The sequence below is a fragment of the Callithrix jacchus genome, chromosome 1 (genome assembly GCF_049354715.1).
Source record: "Callithrix jacchus isolate 240 chromosome 1, calJac240_pri, whole genome shotgun sequence".
In the NCBI taxonomy this organism is placed as follows: Eukaryota; Metazoa; Chordata; class Mammalia; order Primates; family Cebidae; genus Callithrix; species Callithrix jacchus.
In genome coordinates, this window is record NC_133502.1 from 79,352,521 (window position 1) to 79,374,352 (window position 21,832).

Genomic DNA, 21,832 nt, shown 5'->3' on the forward strand with positions numbered 1-21,832 from the left:
TTTGGGGTACATGAGCAGAGCATACGAGACAGTTGCGTAGGTACACACATGGCAGTGTGCTTTGCTTTTCTTCTCCCCTTCACCCACATTTGGCATTTCTCCCCAGGCTATCCCTCCCCACCTCCCCCTCCCACTGGCCCTCCCCTTTTCCCCCCAATAGACCCCAGTGTTTAGTACTCCCCTTTCTGTGTCCATGTGTTCTCATTTTTCATCACCCACCTATGAGTGAGAATATGCGGTGTTTCATTTTCTGTTCTTGTGTCAGTTTGCTGAGGATGATGTTTTCCAGATTCATCCATGTCCCTACAAACGACACGAACTCATCATTTCTGATTGCTGCATAATATTCCATGGTGTATATGTGCCACATTTTTCCAATCCAGTCTATTATCAATGGGCATTTGGGTTGATTCCAGGTCTTTGCTATTGTAAACAGTGCTGCAATGAACATTCGTGTACATGTGTCCTTATAGTAGAACGATTTATAGTCTTTTGGATATATACCCAGTAATGGGATTGCTGGGTCAAATGGAATTTCTATTTCTAAGGCCTTGAGGAATCGCCACACTGTCTTCCACAATGGTTGAACTAGTTTACACTCCCACCAACAGTGTAAAAGTGTTCCTTTTTCTCCACATCCTCTCCAGCATCTGTTGTCTCCAGATTTTTTAATGATCGCCATTCTAAGTGGCGTGAGATGGTATCTCAATGTGGTTTTGATTTGCATCTCTCAGATGACCAGTGACGATGAGCATTTTTTCATATGATTGTTGGCCTCATATATGTCTTCTTTCGTAAAGTATCTGTTCATATCCTTTGCCCACTTTTGAATGGGCTTGTTTGTTTTTTTCCTGTAAATCTGCTTGAGTTCTTTGTAAATTCTGGATATCAGCCCTTTGTCAGATGGGTAGACTGCGAAAATTTTTTCCCATTCTGTTGGTTGCCGATCCACTCTAGTGACTGTTTCTTTTGCCGTGCAGAAGCTGTGGAGTTTCATTAGGTCCCATTTGTCTATTTTGGCTTTTGTTGCCAATGCTTTTGGTGTTTTGTTCATGAAGTCCTTGCCTACTCCTATGTCCTGGATAGTTTTGCCTAGATTTCCTTCTAGGGTTTTTATGGTGCCAGGTCTTATGTTTAAGTCTTTAATCCATCTGGAGTTAATTTTAGTGTAAGGTGTCAGGAAGGGGTCCAGTTTCTGCTTTCTGCACATGGCTAGCCAGTTTTCCCAACACCATTTGTTAAACATGGAATCCTTGCCCCATTGCTTGTTTTTGTCAGGTTTATCAAAGATTGTATAGTTGTATGTATGTTGTGTTGCTTCCGGTGCCTCTGTTTTGTTCCATTGGTCTATATCTCTGTTTTGGTACCAGTACCATGCTGTTTTGATTACTGTAGCCTTGTAGTATAGTTTGAAATCTGGTAGTGTGATGCCCCCCGCTGTGTTCTTTTTGCTTAGAATTGACTTGGCTATGCGGGCTCTCTTTTGGTTCCATATGAAGTTCATGGTGGTTTTTTCCAGTTCTGTGAAGAAAGTCAATGGTAGCTTGATGGGGATAGCGTTGATTCTGTAAATTACTTTGGGCAGTATAGCCATTTTCACGATATTAATTCTTCCTAACCATGAACATGGAATGTTTCTCCATCTGTTTGTGTCCTCTCTGATTTCGTTGAGCAGTGGTTTGTAGTTCTCCTTGAAGAGGTCCCTTACGTTCCTTGTGAGTTGTATTCCAAGGTATTTTATTCTTTTTGTAGCAATTGTGAATGGCAGTTCGCTCTTGATTTGGCTTTCTTTAAGTCTGTTATTGGTGTAGACGAATGCTTGTGATTTTTGCACATTGATTTTATATCCTGAGACTTTGCTGAAGTTGTTTATCAGTTTCAGGAGTTTTTGGGCTGAGGCAATGGGGTCTTCTAGGTATACTATCATGTCGTCTGCAAATAGAGACAATTTGGCTTCCACCTTTCCTATTTGAATACCCTTTATTTCTTTTTCTTGCCTGATTGCTCTGGCTAGAACTTCCAGTACTATATTGAATAGGAGTGGTGAGAAGCCTTCTTAGAACAGTTTCTCTGTTGAGAATAGTCGCAAGATCTAAGTAGTATTTCTTCAAATGATGCCTTCTAGGTAATAACATAAAAATTTAGGGATAGAGGCCTCATTGGACTCTGACTGACTACCTTGTGAATTAAAGAATGTTAACCTCTGAACAGCCCTTTTCAAATTATATTTCATCCCTTTCCGAAAACCATGGTATCCGTTGGACATGGCACCTAATGGAAACACCTATTGCCTTGTCATCTGAAAATCCTGCCTCTACCCTAGGAATTCTGAATTCTTATAGGTGAATAAAGCTAAATTATGGGTTAAAGGAATTATAGTATTTTAGAATTTGAAGAATTCTTGAAGACTGTTTAACCCAAACATCTCATTTTTTTAAATTTTAAAAATAAGAGGCTAAGTAACTCCCCACAGGCCCCAGGGCTCAACAATAGCAGGAGGCTTTCATCCCTGTGGTCTTTTACCCTTTCATCTCTTCTTGTGCTTTTCCCTCAGTTCCTTTGGTATCTACTTTGTTCTTGAGATTTCAGTTTTACTTTTCTAATATGACAAGTCAGTCTTTTAATTTTCCAAGGTAATCTGTCTGTAAAGAATTACTTCCACTTTAGCAGTTACACAAAAACCTCACATGGATTGAATGCATCCTTCCTTTAAGATATATGTATACACATATATGTACACATATATATGTGTAGTTTTTACTTTTCTTAGGCTTTTCTCTACCTGGAATAACCTTCAGCCTTATATTTCTGATCCCCCAAATCTCCACATCTCTCTCCCATTCAAGATCTACCTCAAATGTGTCCTCTCTTCCACAAAGTCTGCCCTTGTTCTTCCCTCAGCTGGAAATAACCCTTCTTACACTCTTTCTGCTTCAGCCAGTAGTACTTTGTATGTCCTGCTGTTATTCTAAAGTATGACTTTCAATTTTTGTTATAGTTATATACATATGTCTCTTCTAATAAACTCTGAACTTCAAAATAGTAAGATATGTCTGATTCACCTTTGATAACCTAAAATAATCTTACATATAATGAGTACTTTATAAATAAATACTTTTGGGATAAAGTCAGGTTTTCAGTTTTTGTCAGGGTACAATGAACCCTACCTCTGTGTTCTGAGAATTTTAAAGATTATTTTTTCCATGAACAACTTTCATAGTTTTCCTGGAAATTATCTGGAGATGACATGGTTTATTGTTCATAAAGAATTGTTTTATGAACAATAAACCAGGGGAAAGATCTTTCTCTGAATGAGAAGTGTTTTCAGGTTTGCTTGGCAATCATGATGTTGGATGGATTTATTTATCCTGCACTTCCAATCATATCAACTACTATGTGATCTTCCACTCCAATTAAACCTAATTCAAGTTCCCTTTTCTCCACAAAGCCTCAGTCTTCAGGAATCACTCAGTTCCAGGCTCCTTTAGGGCCCATTCTCTATGCCAGTCATCACCGTAGATGTGGTATACCTGTCCACCTATCACTATTGTTACTTACCTTATGTAGATTTGTTCTTTCCTCACATATGTTACAAGCCACTTAAGAATCAGGACCATGGGACACTCTCATTTACTCCTATAAACTCTACCACTTAGCCCCGGGCAGCACAGAGCAGGAGTTCAGAAAACGTGACCAGTAATTCCTGTGTAGAAGTACTGCATGTAAGGCCAGTGCCTACAACCATTTCACAAGTTAAGACTCCTCAACTCTTTGCATCACAAGTTAATGTTAAAGAGGGTATACTGGATGGCAGCAAATGTAAAGTTATGAGTCATGTTTGTGCAGCATAAATGCTGGTATTCTTCATCATCATTATTTGTCATCTGTTGGCCATATTTGCTGGTATAGGAAACCCACTCAAGAAGAGAGGACATGAAGAATGGTGTCAGAAAGATATTCCTGGAACCCATGTGTCCACATCTAGCAGTAATACATCTAGAGAGTCATTGTGTGGCTTCCAGAGTCACTTTGTGTCTTCCTTCCAAAGCTCTGTCAAGTGTCTTATTGTGTCCTTTTCGTAGCTTATAAGACCTATCTCAGTTTGGCCCTAGTGTGCTTTTCTAGTCTCATTCCAAGACACATATTGAAGATTATTGACATGAAGTATGTACCAACAACATAGTAAAAAGCTGTGAGAGCAGATTCTGTTTATATTCTATTATGTGCTAAACGCTGGGGATACAAAGATGAACAGATAGGCTCTTTTTAGCCTTCAGTTTGTGAACTATTCCCAAACATGCTTAGGCCTTCTGTGTCTTTGCTTCTATGGTTCCTTGTTTAAAATTTATTGTCCCCTGCATCTGCTGATTGAACCCCTTATATCATCTGTGACAGCTGTCCCCCAACTCTTTTCCAAAGCAGTGTAAACTTTTCCTCATTTTTGCATGTGTGTTTCCCTGCTATAGCAGTTGTCTTACTGTATTATGCAATTCTATATGCATATGTACAAGATGCTTTTGAGTACAGGAAATAGAATAACCATCAAAAATTGGGGTATACAGTAGGTCACTGAACTAATGACATAACAGCAGGTCTGGAAGGAGGCATTTTCAGATGCGGGCTCTTTCATTTTCTGCCCCACTATCTTTAGTGAATTAACTTTTAGTTCTTAGGTCTTTTCCCTCATGTTGCCAGATAACTACTGCAACTCAAAACTCGTTCCCTCACACAGATGTATGCTAAAGACAGGGAGGTGTGATTGTCTTCATATCTCTCTCTCCTTTTTTTTTGAGATGGAGTCTTGCTGTCACCCAGGCCAGAGTGCAATGATGCGATCTTGGCTCACTGCAACCTCCGCCTTCCAAGTCAAGTGATTCTCCTGCCTCAGCCTCCTGCATAACTGGGACAACAGGCACACACCACCACAGCCAGCTAATTTTTGTATTTTTAGTAGAGACAGGGTTTTGCTATGTTGGCCAGGCTGGTCTTGACCTACTGACCTCATGTGATCCACCCACCTCAGCCTCCCCAAGTGCTGGGATCACAGGCATGAGCCACCATGCCCAGCCTTATTATTGCATGTATCAGTCCATTTTCATGCTGCTGATAAAGACATACCAGAGAGTGGGTAGTTTATAAAGAAAGAAAAAAAGATTTAATGGACTCACAGTTTCACATGGCTGGTGAGGCCTCACAGTCATGGCGGATGGTAAAAGTCACAGCTTACATGGCAGCAGGCAAAAGGAAAATTGAGAGCCAAGAGAAAGGGGCAACCCCTTATAAAACCATCACACTTCATGAGACTTCCTACCACAAGAACAATATGAGAGAAACCACCCCTATGATTCAGTTATCTCCCAGTAGGTTCTTCTCACAACACGTGGGAATTATGGAGTCACAATTCAACATGAAATTTGGGTGGGGACACAGCCAAACCATATCATTCCATCCCTGGCCCCTTCCAAATCTCATGTCCTCACATTTCAAAATCAATCATGCCTTCCCAACAGTCCCCCAAAGCCTTAACTCATTTCAGCATTAACTCAAATTTCCACAGTCCAAAGTCTCATCTGAGGCAAGACAAGTCCCTTCTGCCTCTGAGCCAAAAGCAAGTTAGTTACTTTATAGATACAGTGGAGATACAGGTATTGGATAAATACACCCATTCCAAATGGGAGAAAATTAGCCAAAATGAAGGGGCTAAAGGCCCCATGCAAGTCCCAAATCCAGCAGGGCAGTCAAATCTTAAAGCTCCAAAATGATCTCCTTTGACTTGATGTCTCACATCCAGGTCACGCTGACACAAGAGATGGGTATCCATGGTCTTGAGAAGCTCTGCCCCTGTGGCTTTACAGGGTACAACAGCCTCCCTCTGAGACTGCTTCCGTGGGCTGGCATTGAGTGTCTGTGGTTTTTCCAGGTGCACAATGTACACTGTCAGTGTGGATCTACCATTCTGGGGCCTGAAGGATGGTGACCCTCTTCTCACAGCTCCACTAGGCAGTGCCCTATTGGGGACTGTGTGTAGGGGCTCTGATTCCACATTTCCCTTCTGCACTGCCCTAGCAAAGGTTCTCCAAGAGGGCCCCACCCCTGCAGCAAACTTCTGCCTGGACATCCAAGTGTTTCCATACATCATCTAAAATCCAGGTGGAGGTTCCTAAACCTCAGTTCTTGACTTCTATGCACCCATAGGCTCAACACCATGTGGAAGCTGCTCAAGGCTTGGGGCTTGCATCCTCTGAAGCCATGGCCCAAGCTGTACCTTGCTCCCTTTAGCCATGGCTAGAGCAGCTAGGACACAGGGCACCAAGTCTCTAGGCTGCACACAGCAGGGGGTCCCTGGGCTCCACCCATGAAACCATTATTTCCTCCTGGGCCTCAAGGCCTGTGATGGGAGGGGCTGCTGGAAAGGTCTCTGACATGCCCTGGAGACATTTTCCTTCTCAGAGAGATTCCATAGATGAAAATGTGAATAATTACTCTAATTTGTGAGTATGAGCATAACTCTTGTGTGGTGAGTTGTCATTAGATAAGACAAATATGTCTGAACTGGAATTTGTGATACTTAGCAAATTATCTGATGAAGCTAATACCCCTTTAATATAACTCCTCTCATAGCTTTTATGGCAAGATTGTTGGTAAGTTGATGTTTAATTTTAGAGATGTCAGTCATCTTGTTATTAATCACATTACTTAGTATCAGAGTCAAATTTCATTTAATCTAATAAACGCATCTCACGACTATTTAGCATTACCTGCTTCAAAATGGATTGGAAAGCCGTATCCCACTATATCATTTGCTGTGTAAGGCTATTTTGTTGCAGGTGAAATAACTGAATGCCTTAGCAACAAGAACTTTTTATCTTGTTCAAAAACATTTTTTGGATATCCTCCAGAAATTAAATTTTCTTAGTTGTTGAGTGGGGAAAAAAAAACCCTGTTTTTCCTCTGCTGTCACCCCACAACAATCAACACAGAAGACTTTTGTGACCAACTGTGTGTGGGTTTTTCCTTTACACCAGCAAGCAGTCAGTTCTGTAGCAGATAGCAGCTGGGTATCCTATACCCTCTGCCTGGATATAGTATCAGAACCCACAGGTTGAGCACTCAGTCCCACAAGACTCCCTGCAGCTTTTGATGTCAGTCACAAGCCCCAGTTTGTTTTACCTGTGCTTCTAACCAACGAGCTATAAATCAGGGATTCCACAACCCCCTCCTGGGGCTTGATTAATTTGCCAGAGCAGCTCACAGAACTCAAGGAAGTAGTTATGTAGGGTTACCACTTTATTACAAAGGACAGACATGAAGAGCTGCATAGGGTGAGGTGTGGGGGAAGAGTTGCAGAGCTTCTACACTCAGTCCTGGGTGCTTTGCCCTCTGGGAATGTCCACATTTTCACCTCTCCAGACGCTCTCAGAATCCAGAACTTTGGGGTTTTTATGGTGGCTTCAGTATGATTGATTGAACCACTGGCCATTGGTGATCAACTTAACCATTAGCCCCTGTCGCTTCTCTGGAGGTTGGGGGTAGGGCTGACAGTCCCAACTCTCTAACCCTGCCTTGGTCTTTCAGGTGACCAGCACCATCCTGAAGTTCCCTAGGGGGCTGCCAGCCACCAGCAAACTCATTAGCATAGAAAAGCAAATCACTTTATGTCAAGGATTTTAGGAGTTGCATGCCAGGAAAGTTGGACAAAGATCACTGTTTCACAATGTCACAGTCATATTTGTGTAAGTTTATATTCATCCAACAAGCATTTATTGAGAGCCTGTGGGATTTGACTTAGGACTTAGTACAATAAAAATACATGGTTGCTCTCTGGATTAGAGAAGTGTGATCTAGTTAAATAGATAAAACCTAAACAATCAAAATAATTTCAAACAGTACAGGCAGCCCTGCCTATTCAGAGATCCCCTAGATTCTATTACATTTCTTTGGTGGGCGAAATTAGAATCTTTGGCTTGTGTGCAGCATTATTGGATGCTTGGTTTGGTACGATGTTTGAGATGACATAAAATCTTAAAATACATTCCATTTTATAATAAAGCTGCCCAGTAAGAAATCAAAATAATAATGAAAGAAGAAAGTATGCAAGAGAAGTCTTGTTTTGGAGCCAGAAATGTGGCAGTGTGTTTGGCAGCTAGTGAGAAGACAGGACTGACCAGGCAGACTTACATTGGACAGCAGATAGCAGTAAGGCACTTAAGGGGTTAAGAAAAAGTCATGAAGGGCCTTTCATTTAGGGCAATAATCAATCAATGTAAAACTGACCTGAATGGACTGAGATGTTAGACTTTATACTCTGAAAGGTTAATTTTCAAGATATTCCAAATATCTAACCATTCCACAGTGATGAAGGCCAGGAGCCAGGCTGGAGGAGGTTGATGTAATGATTATTCTAGACAGAAAGTCTTCTATTTTCACTTAACAGATGGGGGGCCATTTTATGTGTGTGGACATAAAGCTGGGTGAAGCCCACACCCACTGCCAGTTGTCATGCTCAAATTTGCCAACATGGAGTTATCAAGTATATTTTGAATGAAGACATTCCAGTTTATTGGAGACTGGCAGTTCTCGAAGTGTAGTCCATGGACCCTAAGATAGCCAAGACTCAGGGATCCACCTTTTCACTTGTTGACATTTACACTGATGATTCCAAAGTAGTGTTGGGGAGCCTGCTGGCAGATTAGCATGAACAAGCAGCGGCCCTTAATTGTAGTGATGAGACGGGATAGTTCCCTTGACCTCCTTCGCGGGCATGAACTGGAGTGGCTGGTTTCACTCAGCCTGCCGCTGGCCAGTCCTTGTAGGAGGGGGTGTAAAAGCGAGCAAGCAGGTGTGGAAACAGGTGCAAACACACGCTGCAGCCATCTAGTCGCTCCTCTCTGGCGGGAGCAGGCTCTGTGTGGGCCCCGCAGCAGCGTCCAAGCATGTTACCACCAGTGCTTTTTAAGCCCTGCCATCCAGGGATGGCCAACTGCCAACCAGCTCAGTGGAGAGTCAGGGTGGCATCCCCTGCCCTCTTGGCACCTGGGTTCTTGTCCGGTATCCAGGAAGAGTCAGGTCATATGAACTGTTTGAAAGGTGATGCATGCGAAAGACTCTATTGAGTGGTGGACAGCTCTCAGCAGAAAGGAAGGCTGGAAAGGGGATGGGATCTTTACCTGAAGCCTGGCTGCCTCCGGCAGGACCCCTCTCCAGAGCTGCACTGTCTGTGCATCTATTCATCATCTCTGACGCTCAGTTGTTTCTCTGCTTGCTGCTCAGCTGCTTGTGTTGCTCTGCCAGCTAAGTCTTTTATGGGCACAGGATAGGGCGAGGGCAAGCCAAAAAGGCAACATTTGGGCAGAAAAACTGGGTCGGCTGTTTGCACTTTGGGCCATGGATCCAGGCTTAGGATGGGGTTTAGCTGGAAGCCCAGCCCTTCTGTATCACTAATAGTTAATGGATTCTTTACCACCACATTCTTCCAGGAAAAGACAACTAATTTCTGTTATGGCTGTCTTCGAGGAAGCAGCAAAATTGATTTTAGCAAATGTCAACCCTTTAGTGCGCATCTTTTTGATACTCTGTGTGATGAAATGGGAAGTATGCATAAAGCACTTGTATAATTGAGTTCCAGATTGAACCAGCTGCTTTTTTGTGGAACACCATTGGTACTTGAAAGAATGACTGATAAATAAACTGGTTATTCATACTTGGGTATTTGACACTTCATCAAAAAAAGGAACCTAGTGAGCATGTCACTTCAAGATAAACAATGGACAGTACTTGTTGCCGGTGACAAAATTTAAGCTTTCAAGTGAAAGTTAAAATACTGAAAAGCTTATATCTACCACCATAACATTGATACCTTTCCAATACTTAAAGATTTTTCCGAGAAGAACAAAAGTGATGTTCTAATATAGTATAGTTAAATGTGTCCATGTTTTGAAGATCCGCTAACTCTATTAATCAATATTTTCTAAATGACCAGTGATGATATTAAAAATCACACGTGGATTTACCCAAAGTTCAAGATACACCAATGAATTTTAGCAATATAAAAATTTTACTGAAAGCTTTCAGATTTTTCATGAAATTCACCTTGAGTTTTGGTAGAGTATAAAAAAAAATCCGTAATTGTCTGAAAAGACTGTTAAAATATTTTTCCCTTTTCTAACTACACATCTGTATGAGACCAGTTTTCTTCATAGGTCTCAACCAAACAATGTTTCACAACAGATTGAATGGAGAATGGAGACTTCAGCAGTCTTTTATTAAGCCAAATATTATGGACATTTGTAAAAATTTTAAATATAGCCACCTTTCTCACTAACTTTTTGGTCTTTTGCTTTGGAAAATAGTTACTTTTGTTTTAAAAAGTTATGTTAACATGTAGTGGGTTTTTGTTATTTTAATTAGTTAATAAAGACTTTAAGTTTTCAGTAGATATAACCCACACAAAAATTCTTTGGGATTCTCAATAATTTTCAAAGTATAAAGGGGTTCTAAGACCAAAAAGCTTCAGAACTGCTGTCTTAGACCCATATGAAAAGAGTTGCCTGATCATTAAATTCACTTCTAGCAGGACACGATTCCATTTGGCCTTTCTCTGTGTGAAAATGTTACTTCCTCTCGCGCATAACCAAAGAAAGCATATCAGAACAGAAGAGAGTAAAGACGATGTGATTATACGGATTCACTCTAATTTATTAGAAAAGCTAAATCACATATTTTAATATGTTATTATTATAATAAATAATTACATCGTATCTTTCAACTACTTGTAATGTCTCAGGGTCATATGTGGCACGTGCTTAAAACATTCTTCTTCAGACATTGGAGAGCCATTTGGTGGCCTTCTAATCAAATCAGCCTAAGTGGCCCAGCTGGAGGCCAGCGTAGAGGGACATGAGGAGCCTAAGCTAGCCACTGGAAAACACAGGCAGCAGTGGGTGCCTGCCAGGAAAGGCTTTCTTTGGTTAATTTTTTTTTCACCAGCACCATTCTTCTGTGATCTTTGTTGCCAGTGATATAACAGACCTCATTTCATATGAGGTCTTGAGGTAGTCTTTATAGAAAATATAGTAATACAAATAAAACTTAGTACATACTAATTTGTATTCTTAATTTGTATTTAGAATTAAGATTTAGAATTAAGGCTACAAGATGTCATGTACAAGATTTAGAATTAAGGCTACAAGATGTCTTAATTTAGAATTAAATCTAAATTAAGATTTAGAATTAAGGCTACAGGATGTCATGGACCTATCCATTACTGCTTACTGGAGATCCTATAAAGACTAGTCGAATTGTGAATTTTAAATATCAAAGAGACTGGTAGGAGTCCCAGATCCAAATCTCCTATCTCTTAGATCCCAGTCTCCAAATCTTTCATTATCCCCAAGATGATCTTCAGAAAGGCAAAGAATCTCCCCAAATTAAAAGCGTAAGTGGCCAACTAAGGCCTGGACCCCAGGGCTGTGATGCTGAGTTCAGTGTTCAGGCTATCTGGAAAGGCCTCTATCTTGCTCTAGCCTTTGTCTGTAGGAGGAATTACAGACAATTCCCTTTGTCTGTAAAGGGAATTTACTCCCAGGCTGCTCTCCCATGGAGGATTGAGGATATTAGCGAAATTTTCCATTGCACATTTGCAGGTTTTGGTAAAGGTAATTGCAATGGTCTCGCTTGGCCTTTTCCCACAGAGCCAGCAGGTCAGCAGACCCCAAGGAGCTAGAGTTCATGTGTTTCTATCTGTAGCACATGTTCCCTTTAGCACATGACATTCTCCTGCTCCCCTAATGCTGCCACTTTGCATCATTTTAGATAGATAGGTTTCTTGGACAATGAGTCACTCCTGTAAGTGATGCTGAGTTTCTACAAGCAGCTTCTATCATGGGTTTATTTGAAGAGATAATTCCATTATCATTCTTAAAAAAATAGGCTCTGAACAGCCAATATAAAGTTGTCCTTGTGGCACACTCAGCAAAGCATTATTGACAAAAGAGTTTAGCTGGGTTTTATAATAAGTATTACTCCTTCCAGGAAGAAAGCAGACCCATGGTTAAAAACTTTCATCTCCCTCTCTCCCCAGAAAATGTTTTAAATTTGAAACTAAATGCTTGGGGTTTTTTTGTTTTTTGTTTTTTTTTCAGATTTGAACATCATTTTTAAACAGAGGCAGAAGATTTGACTCTCATATATATTTGTGGTGGGTCCTCTGACCAGCTGGCTTTTCTGCAGATAGTGAGTTAAGACAGTAGAGGGATAGCTCATAGTTGCCTTAGGTTCTTGTTGAGTATTGGAAAACTGCATTTACAATAACATTTTCTATCTCCAGGCACAAACCTTGAATGATTTTGAGGATTTTCATACCTAAGCAAAAATCCCCAAATTTTTTGTTGTTTTGTCTGCTTTATGGCAGAGTTGGCATGATCAGGTGGATGCGAGGGCTTGTGGCCATACGGTGTACCCATGTTTGATGACTTTAGAGTGTCTTGTGAAGCTCTGTGCTATTCTCAGGAACAGGGTGTACCCCAAAGAGCTATCCTGGGATGGGCAGATCTTTTTTGATCTTAGAATCAGAACTTTTAATTAAGCCTTCTGCTCTAGCTTCTCAGTGGCTCAGAGCCATCAGGACCTTCCAGTGGCTTTGAAAATCTCCTTTCTGTTTCTAGTTTTCTCACTGACTCACCAGGCCTAATCATCTGGTTATGGAAGCGTTGGTGTAGCTCTTCAGCATGCACTGCTCTTTGTTCTGTGTGCTCTGTGAGGTATATTCTGGAGAAGCCAGCCCAGCAGATAGATTCATTCCACACTTGCTTAATAAAAGATTTCACTGCTTTCTCATAGCCTCCTGTGGACAGGGTACGTGTCCTGTCAGGCTGTTCTGCTTCCTTGTGCACCATCTTCCCAAGCTTTCTCTGCATCTTGGAGGGTGCAGATGAACAGGGGAGAAGGAATCAGATTATCTGCACTAGCTATAGCCATGTCTCCAGGAACTCACCCAAAGAGATTTAGAAAGATGCAGAGATTACTTGTTAATATTTCTCCTGCCAAAATGGGAGCTAGAGGCTGTTCTTGATTGCATTTAAAACTCACTCTCATGGATTGTGATTTTTGTTGCCTCCTTTGTTACAGGTGTGCGGGTATGGGAATGATTTCTCCCTGTCAACTCTTCTCACCTCTTTGCTCTTCCTACGTAGGTACCCTCTACTGTTCTTTAGTAACTTACCTCCAAAATTATTTTTTACTTCAAGATTATTAATAGAGGGTTCCTTTTTTCTTAAGCATTCTCTGAACAATTTGAATACAGCCTCCTACTGTATAGATTTCATATGTAACTGAGTAAATAGAAAAATGCTAATTTAATCATGTGCCTGTGAGGTACGGAGGAGTCTTCCTTATGTTTTTAAGTATACTAACATCAGAGATTGCAAAGTTGTTAAGAGTTGATTTTGTTTTCACTTACTCTTTCATATCAAAAATCTATAACTTTTTTCAGTTGAGCCTTTCAATAAATATCATTTCAATGAAAATAATGCAACTTGGTTTAGATCTAATGCCTTGAAATACACAAATTGGATCAAAAGAAAAAGAATATTATCAAAGTTCATTTGAATGTTTCATACTATCAGTCTAAATAAAGACAAGGAACTTTTCTGCTATTACCCAATATAAACCTAAAACTTTAAGCAGTAAGTTATAGAGAATTATGGATAGTTAGTAGATCTAGGATGAACTCATTCTGGCTACTCTGGAAGAAATTTTTCTCTACAAAAGTGCTTTTTTTATTATAATCCTAACATACAGGCCTTCCTCGTTTTAGTGTACTTCATTTTATTACACTTTGTAGATAATGCCTTTTTTACAAATTGAAGTTTTGTGGCAGCCCTGCTTCACACAAGGCATCATTTTTCCAAAAGCATGTGCTCACTTCGTGTCTGAGTCACGTTTTAGTAAGTCTCACAGTATTTTGAAGTTTCTCATTGTTGTTACTATCTGTTGTGGTGATCCGCAGATCACATGCATGATCTTTGACGTTCCTGTTGTAATTATGTTGGGCACAATTGCGCTCATACAAGATGGCAAACTTAATAAATGTGTGTGTTCTGACTGCTCCACCAACCAGCCATTTCCCCTCTCTCCCTCTCCTTAGACCTCCCATTCCCTGAAATGCAACAGTATTAAAGTTAGGCCAGTTATTAATCCTACAGTGACCTTTAATCGTTCAAGTTGAAGAGTCTTACATCAGTGATGAAGCTTCATTAGAAAGGCATGTCAAAAGTCAAAATAGGCCAAAAGCCTAACAGCCAAGTTGTGAGGGGAAAGGAATCTACTTGAAGGAAATTAAAAGTGTTACTTCAGTGACCACACAAACAATAAAAAAGTGAAACAGCCTGATTTCTGACATGGAGAAAGTTGTAGTGTCCAGATCAAAGATCCAACCAGCTGTAATATTCCCTTAGGCCGCAGCCTAATGCAGAGCAAGGCCCTGTGAAACCTGAGAGAGGTGAGAAAGCTGTAGAAGAAAAATGTGAAGCCATCAGAGGCTAGTTCATGACATTTAAACAAAGAAGCTGTCTCCATGGCATAAAAGTGCAAAGGTGAAGCAACAGTAAGTGCTGATGGAGAACCTGCAGCAAGTTATACAGAAGATCTAGCTAAGATCGATGATGACAGTGGCTACACTAAACAATAGATTTTCAATGTAGACAAAACAGCCTTCTGTTCGAAGATATCATCTAGGACTTTAATAGCTAGAGAGGAGAAGTTAATGCCTGGCTTCAAAGGACAGGCTGACTTTCTTGTTAGGGAATAGTGCAGCTGGGACTTTAAGTAGAAGCCAGTGATAATTTACCATTTGGGAAATCCTAGGGCCCTTGAGGATTATGTCATGTCTATTCCACCTATGCTCTATAAATGGCTCAACAAAGCCTGGATGACAGCCCATCTGTTTACAGCATGGCTTACTGAATATTTCATGCCCACTATTGAGACCTGCTACTCAGAAAAGAAGATTCCTTTTGAAATATTGCTGTTTATTGACAGTGCATCTAGTCACCCAAGAGACAGATGGAGATGTACAAGGAAATGAATGTTGTTTTCATGCCTATTAACACAGCATTTATTCTGCAACCCATGGATCAAGGAGAAATTTTGGCTTTCAAGTCTTATTTAAGAAATACAGAGCCTGGCATGGTCGCACATGCTTATAGTTCTAGCTACTCAGTAGGCTGACCTGGGAGAATCACTTGAAACCAGGAAAGGCCAACCTGGTCCACTTGGTGAGACCCCATCTCTATATACTCAGTAGGCTGACCTGGGAGAATCACTTGAAACCAGGAAAGGCCAACCTGGTCCACTTGGTGAGACCCCATCTCTATAAATTAAATTTGAAAGGAAAGAAAATAAGTTTCATAAGACTATAGCTGGAATAAATAATGATTTCTCTGATGGACCTGGGCAAAGTCCATTGTTAACCTTCTGGAAAGGGTTCACTATTTTAGATGCCATTTAAAATATCTTTGATTCATGGGAGCATGTCAAAATATCTAATTCATGGGAACATTCCAAAATATTGGAAGAAGTTGATTCTAGCCCTCATGGATGACTTCAGGAGATTCAAGACTTTAGTAGGGGAACTAACTGCAGATGTGGTAGAAATAGTAATTAGGAACGGAGCCTGCAGATGTGACTGAACTGCAATCTCATGATCAAACTTGAACAGGTAAGGAACTACTTTTTATGGATGAGCAAAGAAAGTAGTTTCTAAGATCGACTCTATCCTAGTGAAAATGCAGTGAACATTTTTGAAATAGCAACAAAGAATTTAGAATGTTACATAAACTTAGTTGATAAAGCAGTGGCATAATATATTGCACACCTAATAGACTACAGTATAGTGTAAGCATAACTTTTATACGTACTAAGAAAAACTCTTGGTGGTGGTCCAGAACCAATTCTGCAGTATATCGGAGGTATGCCTGTGTTATCTTTTAAGTTCCTAATCCATATCCTTTTACTGAAGTTTTCATTACTTGTATCTTCATTACTATTGCCACTTTATCGTGTTGCCATAGTGCCATGACTTCACAGCTTTGTTCAGTACAAGTTTCAGTTCAATTCACATTATCTAGAATATTTTCATCTTAGCCTTGTACTTTGTTTTATAATAAATTATAATTGCCACTGAAATAGCACCTGCACTACAGCATTATTTGTCTTGTATTAGCTATTGTGAAGGATTGACTGCTATTTTAGTGAAACCAACTTTTCTAATAAGACCACCAAAATGTTTATAAAGTAGATACTGTTTTTCAATAAACAAGATTATTTGAAAACTATACCAATGGTGCTGCTGTTTAAAACAGCACTTTTTCAGTTCTTCTGGCCACATACACCTTTAAGAACATGATTAAAGTCATGGGCTCTTTTTTTTAAAAAATGTGTTCCTGCTCAAATGTGTATACCCTTGCAAATACAGCCTCAGGGGATTCATAGATATCCCTTTCTGAAGTCCCTGAAACCCATCTACAAAACCATGGAGGATCAGTGTTCCCAGGATAAGACCCTCACTCTCCCTGCCAGTGGAAAACAATTAATGCCCCCCTCAAAGCTGTCTGTGAACTCATTTCTGAAACCTATGAATATTACCTTACCCAGCAAAAAGGAAAAGGAATTAAAATTGTAGATGCAGTTAAGATTGAATTAGCTGACCTTGAGATCGGTCAACTGGATGTATACAATTAGGGATGTTCATTAACTCACTTTGATCCTGCATTATCTCTATGGGCCCAGTCTAATCACATTAGTTATTAAAAGCAGAGCACCTTTCCTGGCTGTGGTGAGGGGGTGATGTGACTATGAAGAAGGGTTGCTAGATTTTGATGGGGACCACAAGGCAAGGATTGTGAGCAGCCTCAGGAGCTGGAAAAGCAAGGAAATTCATTATCCCAGAGCCTCCATAAAGGGATACAGCCCTGCCAGCATCTTGACTTTACCTTTGTGAGACCCATGTTAGGCTTCTGACCTACAGGCGTATAAGATAATGAATTTATATTGTTGTAAGCCACTAATTTTGTGATACTCTGTTAAGGCAGCAATTGGAAACTAATCCAGGACACTTTTCCCAACCCATACATAGTTTATACATGTAACCTTTAGGGGTTTCATTCAAAATAAGCCTAAGTGGCACATTGGGTCCTAAAATCTATTTTTTAATATAACTAGGCTAAATACAAAATCTAGACAGCCTTGTTTCAGTAAAATGTTCAAGTCCCCTGCTAAAATAGAAATACGAAACTAGATAGATTTTTAAAAATAAAAGATAGCTGTTGAGCCCATGTTAAATAAGAATGATTTTCCCTTTATTATTGCCTAAAAGAACCAGATGTTAAAATGTGGAATGTTTGGCAAAAATTAAAGATCCCCATGTCTGATAGCTATGGTTGCAAAAGCTGAATTTTCCTAAAGAAGTTATAAAACCGATTTAAGAAAAATGTTATCTGTATAAATGTGAGCTTTGTAATTCTACCAGGGTCATAAAGACCCAGAGTAAACATATAAATAATTGAAAACTGCCATCACTTGGCATGATTTCTCTGTGGATTTAGAAATTGCAGTATATGAGGATGGAGTTTTCTTGGTTGGCCCAGTTCCTTCTCTTTCTGCTTACTCCCTTTACCTTCATGTAAAGCAATACCATCTCTTCTTATAGCAATGAATGATTATTTCTTGGGGTATAATCTAGGATGATGAATCTTTTTATTAGGAACTTTTAGTGTTCATTTTGTTTTGTGATATAAAATAAATGGATCAAATCTCTTTCAAACTTTAACCATCAACATTTTTCTTTTTATTTATGTTTTGAGATACAATTAAAAAAAATTTTTTTTAAGGACAGTATTTTTAACATTACTGATATAAAGCCCTAGTTTAACCTCACCACCTGGCCAGATGTTTGTGTTTGTCCATCTGACCACGGTAGCTTTTGAAGATGTCAGTTTTCCTTAGAAATGGTTTGCTACTAAAGAACATGCAGTTGTTTTTGTCAGTTTCAATAAAATGAACTGGAATTTAAGTTACAGACGTAAATGTCTTATACAAAAAAGAAAAAAGATACATGTATCATATTTTTTAAAATGGCTTGTCACTCACTTTTAAATCCCTTAAGGGTAGGGGAATCTTTGTATAAAAATATCTTTGTATCTCAAATGCATAGCATGATGGCAGGAACCTAACAGGTACTTAGTAAATATTTGTTGAATTAAAAGCCATTTCTTGCCCACATTCATTGAATGTATCACCACTTCAATCCCATTGAACTTATATTTAAAAAAAAAAAAAAGGCCAGGTACAGTGGCTCAGTCCGTAATCTCAACACTTTGGGAGGTTGAGGCAGGAGAATCACTTTTGAGCCCAGGGTCTTGCTGTGTTACCTGTGCCAATCTGGGCAACATAATAAGACCCCATCTCTATAAAACGATAGAAAAATTAGCTTGGCCTGTGGGCTTGTGCCTGTAGTCCCCACTACTCAGGAGGCTAAGGTGGAATGATCACTTAAGCCCAGGAGTTTGAGACTGCAATGAGCTATGATTGCACCATTGCACTGTGCAAAAGAGCAAGACCTTGTGTGTGTGTGTGTGTGTGTGTGTGTGTGTGTGTGTCAAGAATCTAATGAATTCGGGTAGTCTTTGTATGCCTGAGAATTCCTTACATGATAGTTTAACTGGGTATAGAATTCTAGGTTCACAGGTTTTTTCTTCTCTGCATGTTGAAAATACCCCATTTTCTTCTGGTGGATATGATTATGATGTTAATGAGAAGCCTGATGTTAGCTTGTCTTTTTTTTTCTTCTTCTTCTTCTTTCCTGAGACAGGATCTGGCTCTGCCACCCAGGGTGGAGTGTGGTGGCATGATCTTGGCTCACTGCAACTTCTGCTTCCTGGGCTCAAGCCATCCTCCCACCTCAGCCTCTGGAGTAGCTGGGACTACAAGGCCACACCACCACACCAAGCTAGTTTTTGAATTTTTTTTTAGAGGAAAGGTTTTGCTACATTGCCTAGCTGATCTTGAACTCCTGGACTCAAAGCAATCTGCCTGCCTCAGCCTCCCAAACTGCTGGAATTACAGATGTGAGCCACTATGCCTGGCCTAGTTTGGCATTTCTTTGTAGGATGCCTTATCCTCCTCTGGTAATTTATAAGGTATGACCTTTATCTGTGATATGACAAAATATCAGATTTATTTTTATTTTTCCTACTAGGGATTTTTTTCTTTTTCAGTTTGAGGATTCCTTTCTTTTATAGGTCTCTGCCATCATCTCTTTGGCATTATCTCTTCCATTTTCTCCATTCTCTCCTTTTAGCATTTTAGAAACTTTGGTGTGTCTTCTGTCTCTTAACTTTCCTAATTTTTTTAATCTCTGCACTTCATTCTGAGTAATTTTTTCTTCCAATTTATCAACTGCAGTGAGCTATGATCATGCCATTGCGCTCCAGCTTGAGTGACAGAGTAAGACTCTGTCATTTGTTTATTCATTCATAAATAACCTCTTTCAGATTGCTTTATTATAGATAATTCCTCAGATTTCATTTCTTATACTTGTTACATGTGCTCACTTTTATGATGGTAGGTTTTATATGTTATTTATAATTTTTATCCAAACTTCTTCTGTTTTCATTGGAATCAAAAGCATTCTCTGGATTATGGTAGTCTTCCTATGGTGTTTTTTATTCAACCCTCATTGAGATCTATGGTTTTCACTAGTTCTGGACACATTTTTTATGTTGATTTTCAGCTTAGAGTTTTCATACTATCAGATGGTACGAAATCAGATTCCACACATGGCACCAGCTGGGGGTTCCTGTTTGTCACCGGTGATTCTATCTAGAGTAAGAAAGTGGCCTGCTTCTAGCCTGTGTCCCAGGTTTGGCTTTCCTGGCTTTAATTTGCATATCAGACTCCTTCTCATTCCTGTTGTGTTTCATGTTTCTTTGTTGTTTAGTGCAGGGAGTTAAACCATTTCCATCTCCCCTCTACACATGGGTGCTGTAGACTGTAACTTAAGGCCCTACCCCTAGGGCTGCTGAACTTCAGCTCCCACTCACCACTGTGGGACTTCCTCATTTGAGGAACCTAGACATTCTGTTTTCTTACTTTAGAGCTCCAATGTAATTTTGTTGTTGTTATTGTTAAATTGTATCCAGTATTTCTCTTTTTGGAATAGAATGAGGACTTTCTACGTATTTATACCATATCGTCTTGTGAGGAAAACTGGGACTATTTTTTTTTTCTTGGCTCACTGTCGATAAACTTTATGTTAGGCAGGCAATCCATAGTCTCTGTAAAAAGAGTGTGATTCCATCTATAATTCAACCAACTGTAATTAGCATCTCAAAATCACTAAATAGTCTAACAACCCAGTAGAGGTTGAAATGTAAGATTTATGGTTTCTTATTTATTTATTATTTACATGTATCTATTATATGAAATTAGATGACTGAAAGGCTGCTTATTAATTTTGCAATTTCTAAATTAGAACATTTTGCAATTACTAAATTAGAAAATTTTCTCACTCTCACACACAAGCCTGTGTGAGCAGCCTAAGAACAGAGCACAGACAGAAGAGAAGCCCCAGGACACATGTTTATGCTATTGTGTATATAATCATTAATTTTTATCCTTTGGTATAGTAGATATCAACCTATGTATCAGTATTCCCACAGTCTTGACAATGAAAATATCATATTATTGCCATTACTTTTATAGCTTAAAGAAAGGTATAAAAAAATAACTTTTGCCTGTGTCATCTTTTTAAAGATCTAGGTTAACATCTTCTGACGACGATTTCAGTTTGAGAATACGATTTACTTCATTATAAAGAGTATTGGAAAAAAGTAAGACATTCTGATTATTTGACCACAATAACTATCTTTTCAGACATAGCTTTTGGTTCCTTTCTTTTTTTCAGACATATAAAGAAAAAGTGGATGCAGATACATTGCCACACACAAAGAAATGCCAGCAACCGAGTGAAGGCAGCATTTCACTTCCTCTTTATATTTCACACCCTGTAAGCCAGAAGAAGAAAAAAGTCTACCATACAAACCAGACCACCTTCATAATTGGAGAAACACCAAAAGGAATCCGCAGGTATATTGTCTCTGACAACACTAGACTTGAAGAATAATTCTCAAAAGAAATGTAGCTCCTTAGTAAAATATACAAATATTTGAGTTCTAACCATACCCGAGATCAGAATAATTCAGTAAAATCTGAATTTCAAAAATAAATTGCAAATGTTTTAGATGTTGTTAGAAAGCCAATGCCTGAAATGATTACCCAAAAAAGGGAAATCATGTTATACAAAGAAATGAAATACTTAAGCACATTTTATTCATTCAGTCGTTGAACATTTTTTGAGTACCTAATATATGCTTAGGCATTGTGCTGAGTCTTGACGATACTGTGTAAAAATGACCGAGAGCCTCCAGTACAGAAGAATGGGGTTGGCATCAAACCATAACATTTTAAAAAGTAAACCTACAAATAATTACAAAATGGCATGTTAGAAGAAAAAAATGGACAAGCTGCCCTGAAAGAGAATAATGGGATGTGAAGGGGACGTAGAACCACCTTTCTTTTGGGAAGTCAGGGAAGACTCCCTACACAGGTAGCATTTAAGTTAACAGCTGAAGGATAACCGTGCAAAGAACCAGAGTAGGAGCATCTCCAAGGAGGGAAGAGGTTTGGTGTGGTCGAGGAGCTGAGAGGATTGTGGCCTTAGTGCAGAATAAACCAACCAGAAAGTAGCCCAAGATGGAGGGTAGAGATGCAAGTGGGG

The 21,832-nt window shown here is 39.5% G+C and overlaps 1 protein-coding gene across 7 annotated transcripts in view; it reads left to right on the top strand.

Moving 5' to 3' along the window:
* Nucleotides 1-21,832, top strand: part of ERCC6L2 (ERCC excision repair 6 like 2) — a 144,368-nt gene that overhangs the window by 113,988 nt on the left and 8,548 nt on the right. For 6 of the 7 annotated variants that reach the window (XM_008993723.5, XM_008993716.5, XM_078348426.1 and 3 more), the window contains one exon: nt 20,960-21,141. In XM_008993723.5, the coding sequence (XP_008991971.4) occupies nt 20,960-21,141 (182 nt within the window). Of the gene's footprint in view, nt 1-18,865; nt 19,194-20,959; nt 21,142-21,832 lie in introns of those variants that run through there. The other variant, XM_054254191.2, reaches the window with a different exon arrangement.